The sequence below is a fragment of the Phascolarctos cinereus genome, unplaced genomic scaffold (assembly GCF_003287225.1).
Source record: "Phascolarctos cinereus isolate Bilbo 61053 unplaced genomic scaffold, phaCin_HiC Scaffold_1;HRSCAF=81, whole genome shotgun sequence".
In the NCBI taxonomy this organism is placed as follows: Eukaryota; Metazoa; Chordata; class Mammalia; order Diprotodontia; family Phascolarctidae; genus Phascolarctos; species Phascolarctos cinereus.
Genome location: NW_027555514.1, coordinates 275,579,289 through 275,598,369, shown reverse-complemented (window position 1 = coordinate 275,598,369; position 19,081 = coordinate 275,579,289). Strand labels below are relative to the sequence as shown.

The following is a 19,081-nucleotide window of genomic DNA, read 5'->3' as shown; positions in this document are numbered from 1 at the left end:
AAATTGTTAATAACACAGATGGGCCTAGGACCCAAGGGTGCCGAGTCCTCGTCCAGTGATATTTCCATCACATCATGCTGCCTATTAATGAGAAACATGGAGTTAATGAGGATGCTATGATAATGGAGATAATGAGATGACTTGTCTAAACATTCTTTATGAACATTGAAGATAAGGTTTCCACTAGAGGAGAGGATTCCTTTGCTAAAATGGTAGTCTATACTGCCTTTTCTTTCACCAAGGGAAAAGAAGCAGGCATTGTCTGTGAGGAGACAGAAAAGCAATGATGGAAATAGAAGTAATGTTTGAGAACACAGGGAAATAAAATCAGGAAAGAAGTTCTGAATGAAGAAAACTAGGTCTCACTCTGTGTAACTGGAACGTTTGGGGACCCTCTAGTTAATAAGCAGAAAATTCTTTAGTTGGAACCTGTCCTATCAATACACACTTACTAAGCACCTACTATGTGCTAAACATCTGGGAAAACAAAGATGAAAATGAAGCAGGTCCTGCCCTCAAGGAGCTTACATTCTATGGGACTTTGGCATTGAAAATCTTTCTGAAATGTCTCTACAGCCTTATCAAAAATGTCCTAATTGCCTTCCAGGTACAAGGTGCTATAGATGCAAAGATAAAAAGTTTTACAGTCTCTGTCCTCAAGGAGCTTGGAGGGTGGTGGTGATAATGAAATGCACACAAGAATCACACAAAATAGAACATATTAAGTGCCGAGAGAGACCTAGCAAAGTCCTACAAGAAATCTGAGGATGAAGTGAGCCTAGCCAACTGCTTTTTGTGGCTTAGGTTAACAGGAATGATCGAGGACTGATGGAGACAGACGTCATTTGCCCTGCTAGAAATGCATCCAGTTTTGGAGCACCAATATAATGATGAGGCCTCATTTAGTTCACTTTGAAGTAAATAACCCAGAGAATTGGAGTGACCAACATGAGGCTCCTAACTCAAGGGCCGCAGATTGGAGACTTTGGATTTGATATAACAGACATAAGAGATGTACTGAGACAGGGCAATACCTTGATAAAAAGAAGGAGTCCAAGATTAATCTGGCAGGAAACAGGCAGGTTGGGGGAAGGGAAAGGAAAGGGAGTGAGTATTTACAGAGCACCTATGTCCCAGGCACTTCGATCCTCACAGCAGCCCTGCGAGGTAAGTGCTTTTTATTTTTCCCATTTTACAGTTGACGAACCTGAGGGAAACAGAGATTGGGCGCCTTGTTCAAGGTCATAAAGCTAGTCAGTATCTGAGGCTGGATTTGAATGCAGGTCTTCCTGGCTCCAGGCCTAACATTCTAGGGTTGGTTTGGGAAGGACAAAGACCTTTAAGTACAAAGCAATGAAGGCACAGGAGTATATACAGAGTAGTCAGGAACACTACATTTTCTGGAAATAAAAATGAGTGCCCTGTGTCTTGTTTTTAAAGTAATGTTAAATTCTAAAAATTTCCCTGAGTTGAGTTTTAATTTCTTTAGTTTGGGGAAAGAAATAGTGTCCTTTAGTTAAAGCAATGGAACAAATTCTGGATTTAGAGCCGGAGGACCTGGATTCGAATCCCAGCTGCACCATTTACTAACTGTGTGGCTCGGGGAACGTCCCTTAACCTCTTCCAGCTCAGTTTTCTCATCTGTCAAATAGATGGGTTGGATTAAATGGTCTCTAGTTCCCTTCCCATTCTAAAGCTACGATCGGTAAGGATTTAGTAGGTCATTCCTTAACAAGAATCGAATTCCCTGATTGTCCGCCCTGGTGAAATGCGCTGGATAAATGCATATGGGAGACAAGCGGATTGATGGAAAGGCAGCTTCGAAGACAACTCCAAGGTTTAGAGCTGAGGGCCTGATGATGTCCAATATAGCATCTACTTCTTTTGTACCCAATGACACTCAACACAGAGCTATGCACACACCAACAGGGGCTTCATAAACACACTCTATCATACTTTGACTTGACACCAAACATACCAGGTTTGTAAAGAAGGGAAAGGAACCTTACCTGTGAGGAGCCCCTGTGGTATGGAGAATAATGGAGGGGCCCAGAGATGGCCGTGTCATGCGGTAGGGATGGGTACTGACTCTGCATTGGGTGGGGATGCTGGTTGCTATAGGTTCCATAGTTGTAACTCCCCGTGTAGCTAAAAAGCAGTGAGTATTTTTTCGTGAATAATGTTATTGTAGCAAATCAGTTTGATATTTCAAACATAAAAGACAGTCAAGTCGAGGCTCTCTGTGGGCTCTCTTGTCTGGCTTCTCCTCATCACCATCACTTGGCATACCCCAAATTACGTTTCCCTACTTAGGTTATGAAATGAACACTGCCCTGTTCCTAGGTAGGACCACACCATGGTGTCCGTGGGGCAAAAGACCAGCAATGGTGGGTAACCTTAGCTCACCTGCCTTTTAAATAGATTCATAAAGACCCTAATAGGTCAGCTGTACAGGTCCTTCTTCCATGGCCCCCAAAGTACAAGCGACACAAAGAAAAAGATGGAAGGGAAGGACCAATGGGAATTCTTAGCTCAGGACTTTGTTTGTTCATTTCCTTGGAGGAGTGGTTCTCAAAGTGTGGCCCAGGGCCTCTAGGAGGTCCCCAAGACCCTTTTAGGGGATCTATGTGGTCAAAACTATTTTCATAATAATGCCAAGATATTTTAATGTCTAACACAGGAATTATTAATAGATATAACTTACTTAAATCAAAGTTCTTTGGGATTCTCAATAATTTTTAAGAGCATAAAGGGGTCCTAAGGCCCAAAAGTTTGAGAACCACTGCCTTAGAGAAAGTGATAGATATGTAGAGGCCAGCACCAGGAATGGAATGATAAGGCAGGGTAAGGGCCTGGGAAGGTAACCTACCCGTGTTCCTCCCTGTGGGGATAAACTGGTATCCGATGGGTGACGGAGGAAGAAGGCACATGAGAGCTTCTCATACAGGGCAGCTGTTGGGAGCTTTCAGCAGGTGAACCAGCAGCCGTCGTCACTGTGTACGTAAGGGACCAGGTGTAGGACTGCATTGCTCCTGCTAAGACAAAATGGCGCTCTGTCTGTCACGGAGTCTGATCATAGGATACCAACGTCATCTCCCCATTCTCTTGCTATGGGCCCCAGGAGAGGCGAAGAGCAGACATTCAGCCAAGTCCACCAAAAAGCGCCATGAAAATAAGTATGATGAGAACCTTTAAGTAACCTTAAGTCAATAATTTAACAAGCCCATTTTGGTAGAGCTCAAAGCATGTTGCACAATAATGGATATTTTAAAAATGCCTTGCCTTGATCTAATAGGAGCAGAGATTTTGAGCTGGAAGGAACAGCGGAAGAAAACCCTGCCCAGAGGAAAGTTTGAGAATGTAAGCACTCAGGATCAGCACTTGGCCTGAGTTATGAACCAAAGCATTTCCAGAGCAAGACAGCCCAGACAGTGAAGAGACTGGGATCAATGTCACAGGAGGACCAACTGGAGGAACTGGGGGGGTCTTTACTTTGGAAAACGAGTTATAGAAAGGACATGGTCAGTGGTATCAAATATGTGAGGCTCTGTTCCACGGGAAAAGGGATCCGGCTGCCCCAGAGGGCAAAACTCAAAGTAGTAGGTGGAAGCCACAGGGAGATAGTCTTTAGTTCAATATAAAGAGGATCCTCCTCATAATCAGAGGCGTCCAACAGCAGAACGGACTTGGATATGTGGTAATGAGGTCCCCATCAGTAGAGGTGTAGAAAATGGATAAGCATCCATCATGGGTGTCTTAGGTCATGTTCCCATATCAGGTAAGGGGCTGGACTGGCTAAGTGCTGAGGTGTCTCCCACCTCCAAGTGCTTATGATTGGATAGCATTTCTCCTTTGAGTCAAGCTCCAGTGCCGACCTCCTAACAATGACCATATTTTTCCCCCAAAAGCAGAACATTTTCAAATAAGATTCGCCCTAAGTATAAAGTATAAGTTTAAATCACCTTAAAGGTTTGGATTGGCTGGGATGGGGTGGGGAATGTGGCAGGGCATTAAAACATGCAAAAGGATTAGAATGCATCCCTTGGGTGTCAGATGCTTCTCTCCTAAAAATCAGCAGAGTCATATCAGATTGCTTGCCATCTTGGGGGGGGGAAGAGGGGAGGAAAGGAGGGAGAAAAATTTGGAACTCAAAATCTTATAAAAAATGAATGTTGAAAATTGTCTTTACATGGAATTGAAAAACACTACTATTTACATTAATTTTTTTTTTAAAAAGCATCAGAGTCTTAAGCTATCCATGTCTTTAAAGGATTTGAAAATCTAGGCTCTGTCATACTAACATTATGTAACATTTATCCTTTCAGGAAAAACATAGAGCGCTCATAGCTTTACAAGAATTGGAGGAGGAGAGGTTGGGATAAGAGTGAACCAACCAAATAGGAGCGCCGGGATTTCCCTTGGATTTTTTTTTAAGCAGTCAGACAAGGAACAGAAGGATTTTTCCCCCCAGTGGTGGGCACTAGCGACCCCTGAGAGAAGGTAGGAGAAATTAGGCTGCGAGGAAGGACGTACTAGAGACGGGAGTTCCAAAAGAGAAACATGATGAAACCTCTTGAGAACGGTCTTCCGTGGCTTGGGCTTGGGCTTCGGCTCCGCCATTCACTGGCCACGGGATAGTGAGGCTGGATGGCCTCCGCGTTTCTCTCCAGCTCGAAAGCCCCGCGCTGCTGACAGACTGGCAAGACGGGGTCTTCTGGGCAAGGAACACCAATTTACAGGCCGTCTCATCCAACCCCCTCACATTTCGGGTGAGGAGTAGTTAAGTGACTTGCCCAAGGTCTCAAGGGTGGTAAGTGCTAGGGCTGGGGTTTGAACTGAAGTCTTCCGACTCCAAATCCATTGCTCTTCCCACTTTTCCACCCAATCTGTCAGGATCCTAGGCTTGGAGATGAAAGTGACCCCGAAGGTCATGTGGTCCAATGGCATCAAACTCAAATAGAAACAGATCTCCGGGTGTCCCGCTGACTCAGAAAACCACACATTAACATTGTCTATGTGGTGTTGTATTTTTATTTATTTGACTAAATATTTCCCAATTACATTTTAATCTAGTTTGAAGGCCTCTGATCTAGTCCAATGCCCTCACGGTATAGATGAGGAATCTGAGACCTGGAAAAACTCAACGACTCATCCAAGGTAACACAGGCAGCAAATGGAAGAGCCAGCATTGGAATCCAGGTCCTCTGAACCCCAAATCTAGCACATTTTTTCCACTGTGCCGTGATACTTCCCAAGAAAACTTCAACTGAGTGATCCCAGTTAATACCATAACAAAATCCAAATTGACCAAAGGAGGCAAAAAACAATGCGTGTTCCAAGGGAAGGAGGAGGTGCACCATTTCTGTGGATGGAGCATCAGCCTTGAAGCCAGGAGAGCCTGGGAACTTCTGACACAAACCAGCTGTGTGACCTGGGCCAAGTCACTTAACTTTGGTGTGTTCTGACTCTCTAAGACTAGAATAGGCACAGAAGGCGACAACCTGCCCTGGCAGAATGATTTCCTTCGTCTGGGAATTCCTTATGCTAGGATTCAGCCTGAGAGCAAAGGATGCTTTTTACTACATTTCAAAATAAAGTTGAAAAATGTGAATACATGTTTTAGCTCCCCCACTGCGCAGAAACAGGAGGTAGACGGGGCTCGGTCCCCCGGGTTATAGCATGAGGATTGCTCTACAGCACTAATAACAGATCCAGTCCCCATCCCAGGGAGATGTTTTGGGGAAGCGTTTAGGTGTAGTCCTATGCCCTGTCAAGAGGTCAGAAAACCAAAGTCAAAATCTCTGAGAAGGTAACAACTAGTTTTTAATTGTGGGATAAATTTCCCACTTTGACTTCTTGCCAGGGCAAAAAAACAGCTAAGATGAGGTAGAAGCCATTAGCACCCAGATCTTGGGAATGTGTTCACGTCTAAGGTTTGTAAGGACAATTCCATTAGCAAATGAGTAATTGGCTGGCCCGGGAGCAAACCCTATACGTATTGGTGGGGTGGCCATCGGAATAATCATTAATGGGGCTTTTGTCATTTAGAAAGAATGAGGGTCTGTCATCCCTTTGGAATCTTCTTCCATTGGGGGAGAGGACCCACAGATAAAGCTGGCCCCACCGGGGAGAGGTTCTGCCAGGGGCCCATTTATATGGATTACTGTTCCTTAAGCAGGCATCATATAATCGCCCCCAATTTAATTTGCTGTCTTTGTGTTGAGCGAAGTGAATGGAGGTGGTTTGGAATGCCAGATGAATGGTTAACTTTTATGGCCGATAGCAGAAGTAAGGAAGGACTTAAGAAGCCCATAAAAAGTAAACATGGAAGATCCTCCAACCCGGTGGTGACCCAGTCTGAAAGAATGAGCACCGAGCAGGCCCATTTTGCGACTTTAACGGAGGCTAAGGAATTGCCTCCCTGTGTCATGTTAAACAGGCTGGCTGATGTGGCACCAAATGTCATGCTCCTTTTTCTTGAAAGAAAGGCAGGACTTTAAAATATGGCGGAGGTTTGGAACCAGGGAGTCGGGGTGCAGCATAGGGAAGGGGAAGGGTGAGAAGTGTGAGATTGTTTTCCTTCCATTTTCTTAGGCCTGGACATTTTTTTGGGGAAAAAAAAGACAGGAAACAATTGAACTAAATGGTTATCCTGCGTGGTTCTGCTGAAAAAGTCCTGCAGATTGGGGAGGGGAGGAGAAGGGGACAAGCATTTATTATGCACCTACTGTGTGCCAGGCTCTGTGCTAAGCACTTTACAAATATTATCTCGTTTGATCCCAGCAACAACCCTGCAAAGTAGGTGCTATTATCATCCCCGTTTTACAGGTGAGGAAACTGAGGCAAGGAGAAATTAAGTGACTTGCCCACGGTCACACAGCTAGGAAGTGTCTAAGGTCAGATTTGAACTCAGGTCTTCCTGATTCCCAATCCAGGTCTCCACCCACTGAACCATCTAGCTTCTGACTCTGGATTTTTAGGACCTACGTTTGAATCTGCTCTCTGCCAATGACCATGTATGTGATATTGGGCAATGCCCTTCTGTTCTCTGGGCCTCAGTTTCCTTATCTGTAAAATGAGGGGGTTGAACTAGATGACTTATAACATCCTTTTCAACTCTAAATCCACCATCCTACTAAGCATTTTCATCATATATAATAATTAAGTTTCTTTCACATGATCAAAATTCACTGTATGTCAATTTGTTTCACACACCTAGGTTTTCCCCCCATTTTCAAGTAATTAAAGCGTATAACCTTAAAAAGAAATACTCGTGTGGATAAACCCAGCAATCATTTGCTGATAAAACTGGAGCTTCCTTCAAACTATACCTTGCATCAGAGGATTTTAGAAAAGATACAAAGATTTATGAATGTTCAGGTAAGCCTGAGGATTCCATTGATGGAAACTTACTTATGCAGATCAGAAATGGCATAGAGTGAGCTAATTAGGAGAAGGCCCCTACTTGCTGATGGACACATGCATCTTCATAAGGCCCCAAACATTTGAAAGCTATTGTATGGATGGCTCACCGTTAGACAGCCAACACCACAATGCATCATCAGCTCTGTGATCATAGGTCCCAAGCTGGAAGGGACCTTGGAGGTCCACCAGCCCAAAGACCTCATTTTAAAGAGGAGGAAACTCATCTCTACAGAGATTAATTGACATGAGCAAGGTCATATAGATAAGAAAACAGCAGAGTCGAAATTCGAACGTTAGTCCTCTGTCTCTGAATCACCTATGACTTTTGCTCTGGGTAAAGTCTAGCTGAGTTGAGTATGGAACCATGAGCATAGCTTTGTCAGTGGGAAAAACATGTAACTGAGGAGTCCAGATCATCAAGGAAATGAAATCTTCATTGGCGACGCTACTGAGAAAGAGTTGCCCAAGAAATCAGATTCAAATTCATGTTTTCCAAACTCAGGTCAACCAGACTTTATCCAAAAGCAGAAAACCAACTTCCACATTTAAGAAGACGTCCAAGACAATAGAAATCTGACACAATACCTTTCTATAAATTACCCCAAAGAATAAGTTGTCTCCTTCACAGAACAATTATATTATTACTTTATAAATGAAATACATCATAAGTTCCTTGATAGTGGAGGGCATCATTTTAACTTCTGTATTATTAGGGTCCAAAATGGGGCCCTAACATGTTTAATAATCGCTCGTAATAGGCCCACATAGCATTGATAACCCAAAGGAATGAATTCCTTGTTTTCTTCCAAGAACATGTTCTCATTTTGAGTGCTAACTGCCGCCTAAGTCTTTCATAAATGGCACTCGAGGAAAACATTTGGCATCAGTTCATGCGTGATGAAATTTTTTAATGTGTCCTGGAGATATCCAAGAACAAAATCAGAGTGCCCCGAATCTTCAAAGGTTACCAACATCTGAAGAGAATCTGTTCCATATTTATATTTCGGAAGAGATGCTTTTATGACCTTTTAACGTGCTGCATTCAAGTCTCCCAGCATGTTCCAGGCAGTTTCCATCCCCCTAGCACACCTGCCCTCCCTGGGCAGCTGATTCATGACATATACCAGAAGGAAGTCCGGCAAACTCATAAATCAGATGAGATGTACAAGCAGGTAGAAAAACATTCCTTTCCCATTCCTCCAATGTGATTTCCCTTTGTCTCTTTGGTTGAACACATATTCCAAGGAATGATGTGGTCATCGAATCCTGGGTGAGGGCTCTCATTAGCAGCTACTACTGAAGAACAATTTTGAAGGAAATATAAGATGTTTTCCTTCTCAAAACTGGGAGACTGAGAAATATATAGCAAGAGGAAACATGCAGATAAACATAATCATCTTCAGATACAAACTCCTCAGGAAAAGAACTATCTAGCTGCTCACCCCAAATGACCCACAGTTCTCCTAAGTCAGGATGATGACAGGCCACTAGGAATCAGTTTCCATGAAAAAAAAATCATAAAATCTTTGGGACCTCAGGGGTCCCATCTCTACAGGAACAAGAATCCCTTCTACAACGTTCCTGGTCATTCAGCTTCTTTTTGAAGACTTCCAGTGATGGGGAACTCATCACCTCCTGAAGCGGCCCATAGCACTTTGGGACGGCACCTAACAGGAAATCTTTTTGTTCTTTCCATAGAGGTGAAACGCCCCTCTTTCTAGGTTCCACTGAGCCCAGCTGTATCCTCTGGGGATGAGCAGAATCATTCTAGGTCTTTCACATGACAGGCCCTCTACTAGATGGTAGGGATGCAAAGATGAGAACAGAGTAGTGTCTGCCCACAAGGGGTTTACCTCTTACTTTAAAACAGTAATGACACCAGATTCCACACAGGACAAGAGCTGGGCTGGGAGTGGAATGGCAGGGAGGGGGGAGGAAGGGAAGGACGGAAGGGGGCAGGGAGAGGGCCAGGACAGGAGGGGGAGGGGGGAGCAAGGAGGGGAAGGAAACCCCAGCTGGAGAGGACAGACCCCTAGAAGGAAGATGCTTTCCTTTTCAAACTCTGTAGCTTAGGTAGAAAGGAAATACAGGGCATTTAGCAAGTAGGAGTAATCTTGCTAATCATGATCTGATGCCCTTGGCAGTGAATGTGAAGAGACTGCATTGAGCTGTTGCTATGAGTTCAAGGGGAAAGCGCCTCCCTGTTTGCCTCCCAGGGCCCCGATGCTTCGGAAGTCTCGCTCTCCTCTTGGGTCCGTTGCATTTCCTTTGTGGGCAGCCCACCCCTCACTGTAGTGTCAACAGCCCTCGCTCGGGGGTCACAAACTGAGAGTGAGGAGGGAGCTGTGAGATGGCACCTCGTTTTGTGAAGGGAGAAACCGGACTGGAAAGGTTAATCATCAGCCCCCTGGGTTCTCTGGCTCCAAATCCCACTATTTTTTCCCCCAAAACACCAGACAGCCTTGTGGTCAGGATGGGTGGGGTTCACACCCTGGCTCTGATACTAACTCCATACACAAGTCACTTGAACTCTCTGGACCTCGACTCCCTCATCTGTAAAATGGGGTCAATAATGCCTGCGCTTTTTCTTTTTCCTTTTGCTTGCTTCTCAATGGGCACAAGAGGGGAGGGAAAGAAAGAATTTGGAACTGAAAATAAAATAAAATTGAGTGAATGATGTTTGAGCTCAAGGCTGTGTGGCGTGGCAGACAGAGTGCTGGTCATGGAGTCAGGGAGAGCTGGGTTCAGGTCCTGACTCTGATGCGCCCTATCTGGGCGATCCTGGACAAGTCACTTCAATTCTGTGTGTCTCCCCAGGACATAATTACTAAGACTTTGGCAGTCTGGATTCTGCCTTGGAAGGAAGGAGGGAGGAAGTCCCCACACGGGGAGTTCCCACTCTGAATAAAACATGTAGCTTCATAGTATAAGGCTACCTTCCACGCCTGCCACCATGGACAAGAGTTCTGGGGAGTCCAGCCCATGCCACCTAGCTGGGTTGAGGGTGTGACTGTGGGCGCACATTGAGACAGGCTGGAGTGCCTGGTCAGGGGGCTGTCTCTTGCCCTCTGCCTACACCCTTGCTTCCTCTCAGCTTTCTTACAGTTTCTCCAGCTCTCACAGGGAAGGGAGAGCAGGAAGGAGTCCAGACATGTGATCTCATCCATGTGGGGAGGTCCCAGTGTGGGAGTTCCCTCCATCCATGTAAATCAGAAATTCGTCTCTCACTGAGAGTCTTGCAGACTGGCAGGAGAAACCAGAGATTAAGCTCCTTGCCCAGGAGGTCACACAGCCAGTACATGTCAGAGCAGGGCCTGAACCTAGGCTTTTCTGATTTCAAGCCCGGCCCTTTAACCACGATCCCCTCCTGCCTCTCCTGTCCTCATGGAGTCTGAAGGCTCTCAGTACAGGGTGTCCCAAAAGTCTTAGTGCAGTCCTAAGCTTTGTCAGCTTGAATGGAAAAGGAATGGACCTTTGCAAGGGGGCTGGAGAGTGGCAAGAGATACAGATGGCCGCCAGTAAACCGGCCCGGGAAGGTGAGGGTGATGGCGGCTGGCATTTCTAGAGCGCTTCAAGGATGAGAAAGAACTGTACGTATGCAGGACCGAACAAAACCCTAACTGTAAAGCGCTCAGCACCCTGCCTGGAACATAGTAGGTGCTGTGGAAACGTTAGCTATTATAATCATATTCTCTTATCTGACCCCCACCACAACCCCCGCCAGGTAGGTGCAGCAGCATTATTACTCCCTTTTATAGAAAGGAAACTGAGGCTCAGTGACTTAACCAGGGTCACAAAGCTAGTAAGCCTCTGAGGCAGGATTTGAACTCAGTTCTTCCTGTGCCAACCAAAGGGCCCGGTCCACTGCGCTACCCGGTTGCCTGACAGATACAGATTACCTTTGGAGCCCCTATTAACAGTGAGCCTGTTCCTTCTCAAGGAGAGTGGGTAGGTGGGCCCACGGGCCCTGGGGGCGTACCTGTTGTGGTGAGGCCAGTATACTCCGGGGAGGCGTTGCTGACAGGCGAAGAGGCAGGCGGCACCTCTACAGACGTGGTAGACTTTGCCGGCGAGAAGGAGGGCACGGGCGACGGAGTTGGCGGGGCGGGCTCTGCCAGTAGGATCTCTTCTCTGACCTCTGCTGGGGGCAAAGAGACACACGCTAGGAGGCGGCCTGACGGCTGGACGCCGAGGGGGTGGGCTGGGCTGGGGGGAGTGGGTTAGGACAATGGAAAGCCGGCACTGCCTGCTGAATGAGTAGGGAAGCTTGGAGCACACTGGTGTGGGTGCTCGGGAAGCCCCCTATGGCGACCCCATGGGAGCACGGACAAGAGTCGGGCAGGATGGACAGGTGTGGGTGGGCTACATTGCTGGAGGGGAAGCCCCCCATTCCCTGCTGTATCTGAGTGCATGGAGGGTGCGGCATGTTTCAGTGTTCTGAACTGGGGGGCTAGGTACAGAAAGGGGGAGGGCATCGTTCTGGGAGGGGAGGGGGGCCTCCCAGAGCCAGGAGGTACCTCCCCCACTGACTGGGACGTCTTGAACAGGGAACCGACAACGGAGAGACCCAGGTAAGGGTGAGTGCGGAATCTCAGCCGGCCCTGTTCTGTTCTTCTCTTTCTCACTGGTTGATCCCAGAATCCAGGGACCCCCAAGGTGCATACCTCCCTTTGAAGTTATCCAGTCTAACCGCTTCCTTTTACAAGGAGGAACTGCCTTGGCAGTGATCAGTACGTGGAAAGCCGACTGGGCAATAGAAAGGGCCAAGATTCAACTCTTGCCTCTGATGTTGGCCATCTGTGTGACACTGAGCGGTTCTCAGAACAAGACAGTCCCTGGCCTCAGTTTCCTCATTTGTAAAAATGTGTCAATGACCTCTGGGTCCCTTCTGTTTCTAGACTGATGACTTCTGTCATTCTCTAGGGGCTGAGGTTCAGAGAGTTAACTGACTTATCCAGTGTCACAAAGCTGGTAAATTAGTCCGATGGAGGATGTGAAGCCAGGTTTCAGTGATTACAAGTCCAGCGCCCTCGCCACCAGGCCATTCTGTCTCCTCCAGATCACTTTGGGCAGATGGAGCAAGAGGAGTTTGGGGCAGGGTACAGTGGGAGGATGAGGAGTTGGATTGCAAGCACAGAACCAGTTGTAGGTCTGGAGGGGATCTCAGAGACAGACAGGCACACGGACAGGCAGAGGTAGATACAGACAAACACACAGACACACACACAGAGACACAGACAAGCACACAGACAGACACACAGACGCAGAGCCATACAAGCACACAGACACAAACAGACAGACATACACACACACACACACACACACACACACACACAAACACCCCACCATCATTTTAGAGAGGACCGAGCATTGAGCAAGAGAGTCAGAGTGGCCAGCCCCAGGGCCCCAGGCATAAACTCTTGCTTATCTCTGCACTGGAGCTCACGATTCAGAGGAATCCTCCAGCCTAGATTCAGGGCCAGAAGGAGCCTCACCTGCAGGCAAGGCCAAGCCCTCACTTCTCAGATGAAGGAATGAGACCCAGACAGGGCAGGAGGGCATGCAGGGCCGTGGTCACACAGGTTAGAAGGAACCTCTGCCCTCCAGGGCAGCTTCTGGGAGAGCAGAGCATTCCAATGGCCGCCATGCTGTCTCCTCCAGCCAGAGGCTGTGGGCTCTCCCCACAGGGAAGCCTGCTCAGGAGCTGCCTTGTAGGCTTTTCCAGGGCATTATTGCTAGGGTCTTCCCTACTCATTTAACAAGCAAAATCTATTATTGACCACGAGCTGGGCCTGCTGGAGGTGCTGGAGGAAGGGGAAGGAAATAAGTACTTATTGATATCTTTAATACATCTTAATTTATATTTTATATTTATATATAAACATATAATTATATATTAATATATATTTAAATAAGCATTTATTAAGTACCTACTATGTGCCAGGCAGTAGCAGGCTTTACAAATATTTTTTCATTGAACCTTCACAATAATCCTGCAACGCGGGTGCTGTTATTATCCCCATTTTACAGATGAGGAAACTGAGTCAAACAGAAGTTAAGTGCCTTGCCCGCAGTCCCACAGCTAGTAAGTGTCTAAGGCTGGATTTGAACTCTGCTCTTCCTGACTCCAGGCCCAACGCCCTAGCCACTGTGTCACCACTGGCTGGACCCAGTCTGCCTTCTGGAGTCAGTACTGAATATTCACAATGGGCCTGTTACAGTTTGGTTTTTTTTTTGGTGTTGTTGCTGGACCTGTGGTTTTACGAGTACAGGGAGCTCTCAGGTGAAGAAGCCGCTCTCACAGCTGAGGCAGGCTGACTACTGTTCCACAATTCATCTTAGAGAGGCCCCTGGGATGCAAGAGATTTGTTACATAGCAGGCCCAGGGTCACATATGCCCAGCCAAGTCAGGCCCATGGCAGGATTAGAACCTACCCTGTCCTGATTCTGAGGAAAGCTTTCTGCTCAAATTAAGAGACAATATGTGTGAAGCCTTCGCATAGCACCTGGCAGTACTTAATAAATGCTTCTTTCTTGCTCCTTCCCTCCCCCCCATTCTGTGTTTTCTCTTAATTTCCTTCTATGTGGCTACAATTTTATCCAGATTTTACAGCCCTGAGGATTAAAGAGTGGCCACAATTATAATGTTTTCTTGCATCTGTATCATGTTTTATATTTTTCTAAACACCAGGAATGAGTGTGACCTACAGGAGTCCATGCTTGGATTCAAGCTGGAGATCCACCACCCAGTCACTGGCCGTCTGAGTGTGCACCTCCATTTCCTTCGTCTCTAACACAAGGAGACTGGAAGAGATCTTGGTGGCCTCCTGCTGCCTGCTTTTAGTTTGCTGACCCCTGAGTTAGGGAAGAGGTGATAGGGACCAGACCCGTGATTTTGTTCACATGTAGAGAACTTCTAAGTTCCTCCACCAACGAGGGTCATCCCCTACACTTCTACTTCTAGGCTGTCTAGAGCGGTCTCGTGATTTGTTCAGGGTCCCACAGCCAGGACGATTCAGAGGTGGCCTGGAAACCAGGCTCTGTGCCAGATCTCTATCCACTACGACACGCTACCATGACTGTGATTAGCAGCAAGATGTCCATTTTATAGATGAATATACTGAGGCACTGGGCGATTAAATGGCCAGGATCATGTAGCTACTTAGTGGGAGAGCCATGAGTGGAGTCCCAAGTCTCCTGCCTCCAAATCTGTTTCCACTACAGCACACTCATTCCCCGGGATCATCCTTACTCACAAAGGACTTCTCTTTTTAAATTATTTTTTAAAGACAAGGAAGAGCCAAATATACATGCATGCATGTGAGTGTATACTTATGTGTGTATACGTGTGTGTACATGCACGCAATACACATACATGTACACACAATGCGCTTATGTGAATGTACACATGCGCGTGTATATGTGTACATACAGTGCATTGTATAAGGGTGCATGTGTGTGCACACATGTGTAAATATATACATTCATGTACACACATATAAATGTGTATGTGTTTATATGCATGTATATGTGTGTATACACACACATACACACACACATACATACATACATACATACACCCTAAAAATGAAGAAAAGCATCAGTCTCACTATTTGGGGCACATTCCTCAGGTGCCTGTGGGGTACTCAGGCGCAGGGGTAGAGAAAGCTCAAGAGTCCAAACGGAGGCATATCCCAGTCAGTGGAGTGACCCTGCCCTTCCCCACCAATGCAGTCTTACCGGTGCTTCCTTCCCCCTTCATGGCCCGCATGAGCTCATTGGCTCTCTCCTGACAGTGGAGCGACTCCAGCAGGTACAGCACATAGTCATCAAACATCAGGTGAATGAGGTGAAAAGACCCTGGCAACAGAAAGAAAAGAAGTGACCCACTGCCCAGGCGATCGCAGCTCTAGGACCCACAATGGTGCTCACAGCCAAAAGGTTCTGAGATCTCTTTTCTCCTGCACAGACCTTCCCCTCTTCCACATCAGAGAATAGTCATCATCTGTGCCCCTCATTTTGGAACTGAGTCTTTTCTTTCTGACTCCAAAACTCTAACCACTACATCACTTATTTTGTGTGACTGTGGTCAAGTCAAGATGACTTCTCAGCAACTCCAGTCAACTCTCTAAGCTAAGGAGTCACCAGTTTTCATCAAATGAAGCAGTTCCCCACACCCACCCAATCCCAGGTCTTTAGCCAAATTCCCAGTTCGTCACGATAGGGCATATCAGAACCATTCCCTCCCTCATTCTAGAAACGAGCTCTTTCACTGCAGCCTGGAAAAAGCACAGTGAGAAGCACATCCAGGATTTTTAATAACTGAGCATTGGATCATAGATAAAAACGTGGCACGTTGATATTGGTTGCAAGCATCAGCTTGAGCTTTGCTGGAAAACTGGTAGCATTATTCCACTTGGGAATGAATGCTTTACTGAGGTTGGTTTTTTTTTTTCATTTTGTAAAGAAACTTCAGTTTATTTAACTCTCTTAAGAACCAAACCTCCTCATGTGCCAGCCTGCTTTGGCCGACTCACGTCACTATTGCCCTGCTTTCCCCCAACTGTGGCAGAGACTTTTGTCTGCAACACAGGCTCCTTTATGGAGAAGGAATTATGAAAGAGAACAGAGTTGATTATCATGAATCATAGTGGAAAGAGGCTTTGGGGGAGAGACTTCTTGGAAGGAGACTTTTTGGGGGAAGAGGTGAGACAGGATGGTTGTGATATGCCACACAATCTCAGCTAAGCCAACGGGCCGAACCTGGCACCGGTGCCCCAGGACAAGGATGGCATGAAGGGATAAGATGGCAAGAGCTGGCTAAGGTGGTTGGGGGAAGGGGAACTGAACAGAGGCCTCTCTTTTTTCCTAATTAGCTGTTTTCATACAGGGGACGCATTACCAAAACACAGCCACCAACTGTGCCTTTGACAGATCCAGGCAGAGACGGGGAGCTGGGCTTTTGTCTGCTGGGAATTCTTTCAACTTGTCTATCTCGCCATGCTTAACAACTCAGCAGTGTGGCCGATGAGGAGAGTGGCGAAGGTTTTTTACTAAGTGGGCCCAGAGAGACAGGTATTATATGAGGCCACCCGGGGATGGAATATACTCTCACGTGGAAGCCGGAAAACTATCTCACTCTTCCGTTTCCTAAGTCACAGGTGACGTCTTTGACTTCTACCTTGGCCTTGAATTAATCCTAAAATAATACTTAACCTTAAAGTCCGCAAAATAAAAAGCACTGAGCTTGGAATAAAACTTGAACTTCCTGCCTATGGGACCTTGAGTGAATCAATGAATAACAATGATGATGATGATATTGATGAAGAGGAAGAAGAAAGTGGTGAGTCCAGAGAAGATGAACTGATATCCTAACATGCTGATTCAATTACAAGAAGCAATCATTTTAACCACCTGTACAACAGTCCATACACACAATCGATCATTCAACAAGCATTTATTAAGCACCTGTTCTATTCTAGGCACTGTCCTAGGTGATAAGGACACCATGACCCCAAAAAGAATAACAGCAGAATAGTAGCTAGGTGGTGCAGTGGAGAGAGCGCCAGGCCTGGAGTCAGGAAGACTCATCTTCTTGAGTTCAAATCCAGCATCAGATACTTACTAGCTGTGTGACCCTGGGCAAGTCACTTAACTCTGGTTTGCCTCAGTTTCCTCATCTGTAAAATGAGCTGGAAAAGGAAATGGCAAACTGCTCCAGTATCTTTGCCAAGAAAACCCCAAATAGGGTCACAAAGAGTCTAGCACAAATAAAAGAGACTGAACAACAAAATTAATTGATCTAAATTTTGTACCTTCCCCAGCACAAGTCTTTTCATGCAGTTGGCTCTTAATAAATGCATCCTTAATAAATGAATTAGTGAAATGCATGCATGAGGCAGCCTTTTCCACACTGCTGCAGATTCAGACTATTTAGCGATAGAGAATCCTTTCTAAATCCCTCATGCCCAGAGCTCCCACAGCACTTTGTCTGTCTCCCCTCGCCATACTTACACTTCTGTTATGCGTTCCAATCATCCATGTCTATGTCTCCTCTTCTAGACTACAGGTTCCATGAAAGCAAGACTGAAGTCTTATTCATTCTTCCATCCCCCCTAACAATCCAGTAAAATGTCACATAAGGAGTAGATGCCCGTAAGTGTTTGGTGAACTGAATTGAATTCCTAAATGCATTTTTGGGGGGATAGTTCATAAGATCCAAGCATTTAGAAGTGGAAGAGACTTCAGAGCTTATTAAGTCGAATTTGTCACTTTACAGATGAAGAAACTGAGGCTTTAAGGGGTAAGGTGGTCTGTCCATGGTTACCCAAGAATTGAGTAGCAGAATTGGGATACAGCACATTGCATCTCTAAGGCAAAATCATTATATCGTTACATATGACAGCCCTTTGGAAGCAGATGCTCTAAGGACTGGGTTGACAGCCACAACTATGGAAATCTGCAAGCTGACTGTATAATCGTAGCTGCTCACCAGTCTTGTCAGGCTCAAGATTCATGCAGCTTTAGTTCACGTACAAATTCTCTGACCCTGATGCTCATCCTAACCTCTGGCCAACGTTTCAAGGCTCTTTGCTGTCATCAGTGTAGCTCTTTCCTGGGGCAATAGCAACCTTCCCTTGACTCAGGAGAGTGGCTTCAGAATTGCCCAGTCAGGGAAAGTCAAGATGGAGATGACTCAGCCGAATGTAAGCTCCTTCAGGGCAGAGACTGGTTTTGGCCTCAGGTTTCTACCCTCATAGCCAAGCACAATGCCTGGCATGCTGTAGTTGTTTAGTAAATGCTTATTGACAGACTGCTGAATTAATGCATCAGTGAGCCTTTTGGAACTTAGCTGGGCCAGGGGTGTTGGTTGTTGGATAAGACACTCCATCCATTATGGGGTCATGATTCAATCCCATTCCATGACCCTGTATCATTATTTCCTCCCAACCTTAGTTGCCTTAGTCCCAGAAAGACCTATACATGTGGAGTTCCCCTAGAATTAATATGGCATTCACTAGTGCTCTCTGTGTCCCAGAGAACAAAAGGGGAGAGGCTGAGTGAGCCCAGATCAGCTGGGCTTTCTGTAGCACACATCTGCAATGCACATGCATGGATAGATCAGATACACACCGAAGCTGGGAGCGCTATGCAAAGTCATGTCTCGGATCACCCGGGTGCCAAAGCAGGACCACATCAGAAGGAACTGCTGAGCAACCTTCTTCAAGGAACCTGGTCTCTTGGCAGCTACCTACAGGAAAACAAGTGATTTTTAACATGAGCAGAACCACAGACAGCTTTTTCATGTCTGGGTCAAGCCTGGAAATCAAAAACCTTCATATCAGCTATTGAAACTGAATTCATCTTGGTTATGGTTGAGACAAGGGGAGGAAGCAGGGAACCTGGGACACATGAAAGTCATTCCACCATGGGGAAGCAGCTTTGGGGTCCAACTGCACTGGGGCTCTACCCATCTGGTAGCCTCATATTTTAATTATTCTTACTAACTAGGTGCTGCTGAAAGTACTTTCTCAATTTTGGCACTCTTGGACAAAGCCCCAACCGCCATGCCCTAGTTACAGCAATGAACATAGATGTGCTTTAAATATCCCTACAGGATATATGTGTGTGTGTGTGTGTGTGTGTGGTTGTGTGT

General features: G+C 46.2%; 1 protein-coding gene across 3 annotated transcripts in view; it reads right to left on the bottom strand.

Annotated features, from left to right (window-relative positions):
* The window catches only part of RFX4 (regulatory factor X4), a 131,494-nt gene that overhangs the window by 9,288 nt on the left and 103,125 nt on the right, over positions 1-19,081 (bottom strand). The window contains exons 13-17 of one of the 3 annotated variants that reach the window (XM_020982427.2): positions 18,559-18,676; positions 15,166-15,285; positions 11,405-11,566; positions 2,870-3,035; positions 2,010-2,148 (exon numbers count right to left, since the gene is read on the bottom strand). In XM_020982427.2, the coding sequence (XP_020838086.1) occupies positions 2,010-2,148; positions 2,870-3,035; positions 11,405-11,566; positions 15,166-15,285; positions 18,559-18,676 (705 nt within the window). The remainder of the gene's footprint in view (positions 1-2,009; positions 2,149-2,869; positions 3,036-11,404; positions 11,567-15,165; positions 15,286-18,558; positions 18,677-19,081) is intronic. The other 2 variants (XM_020982428.2, XM_020982429.2) reach the window with 2 other exon arrangements.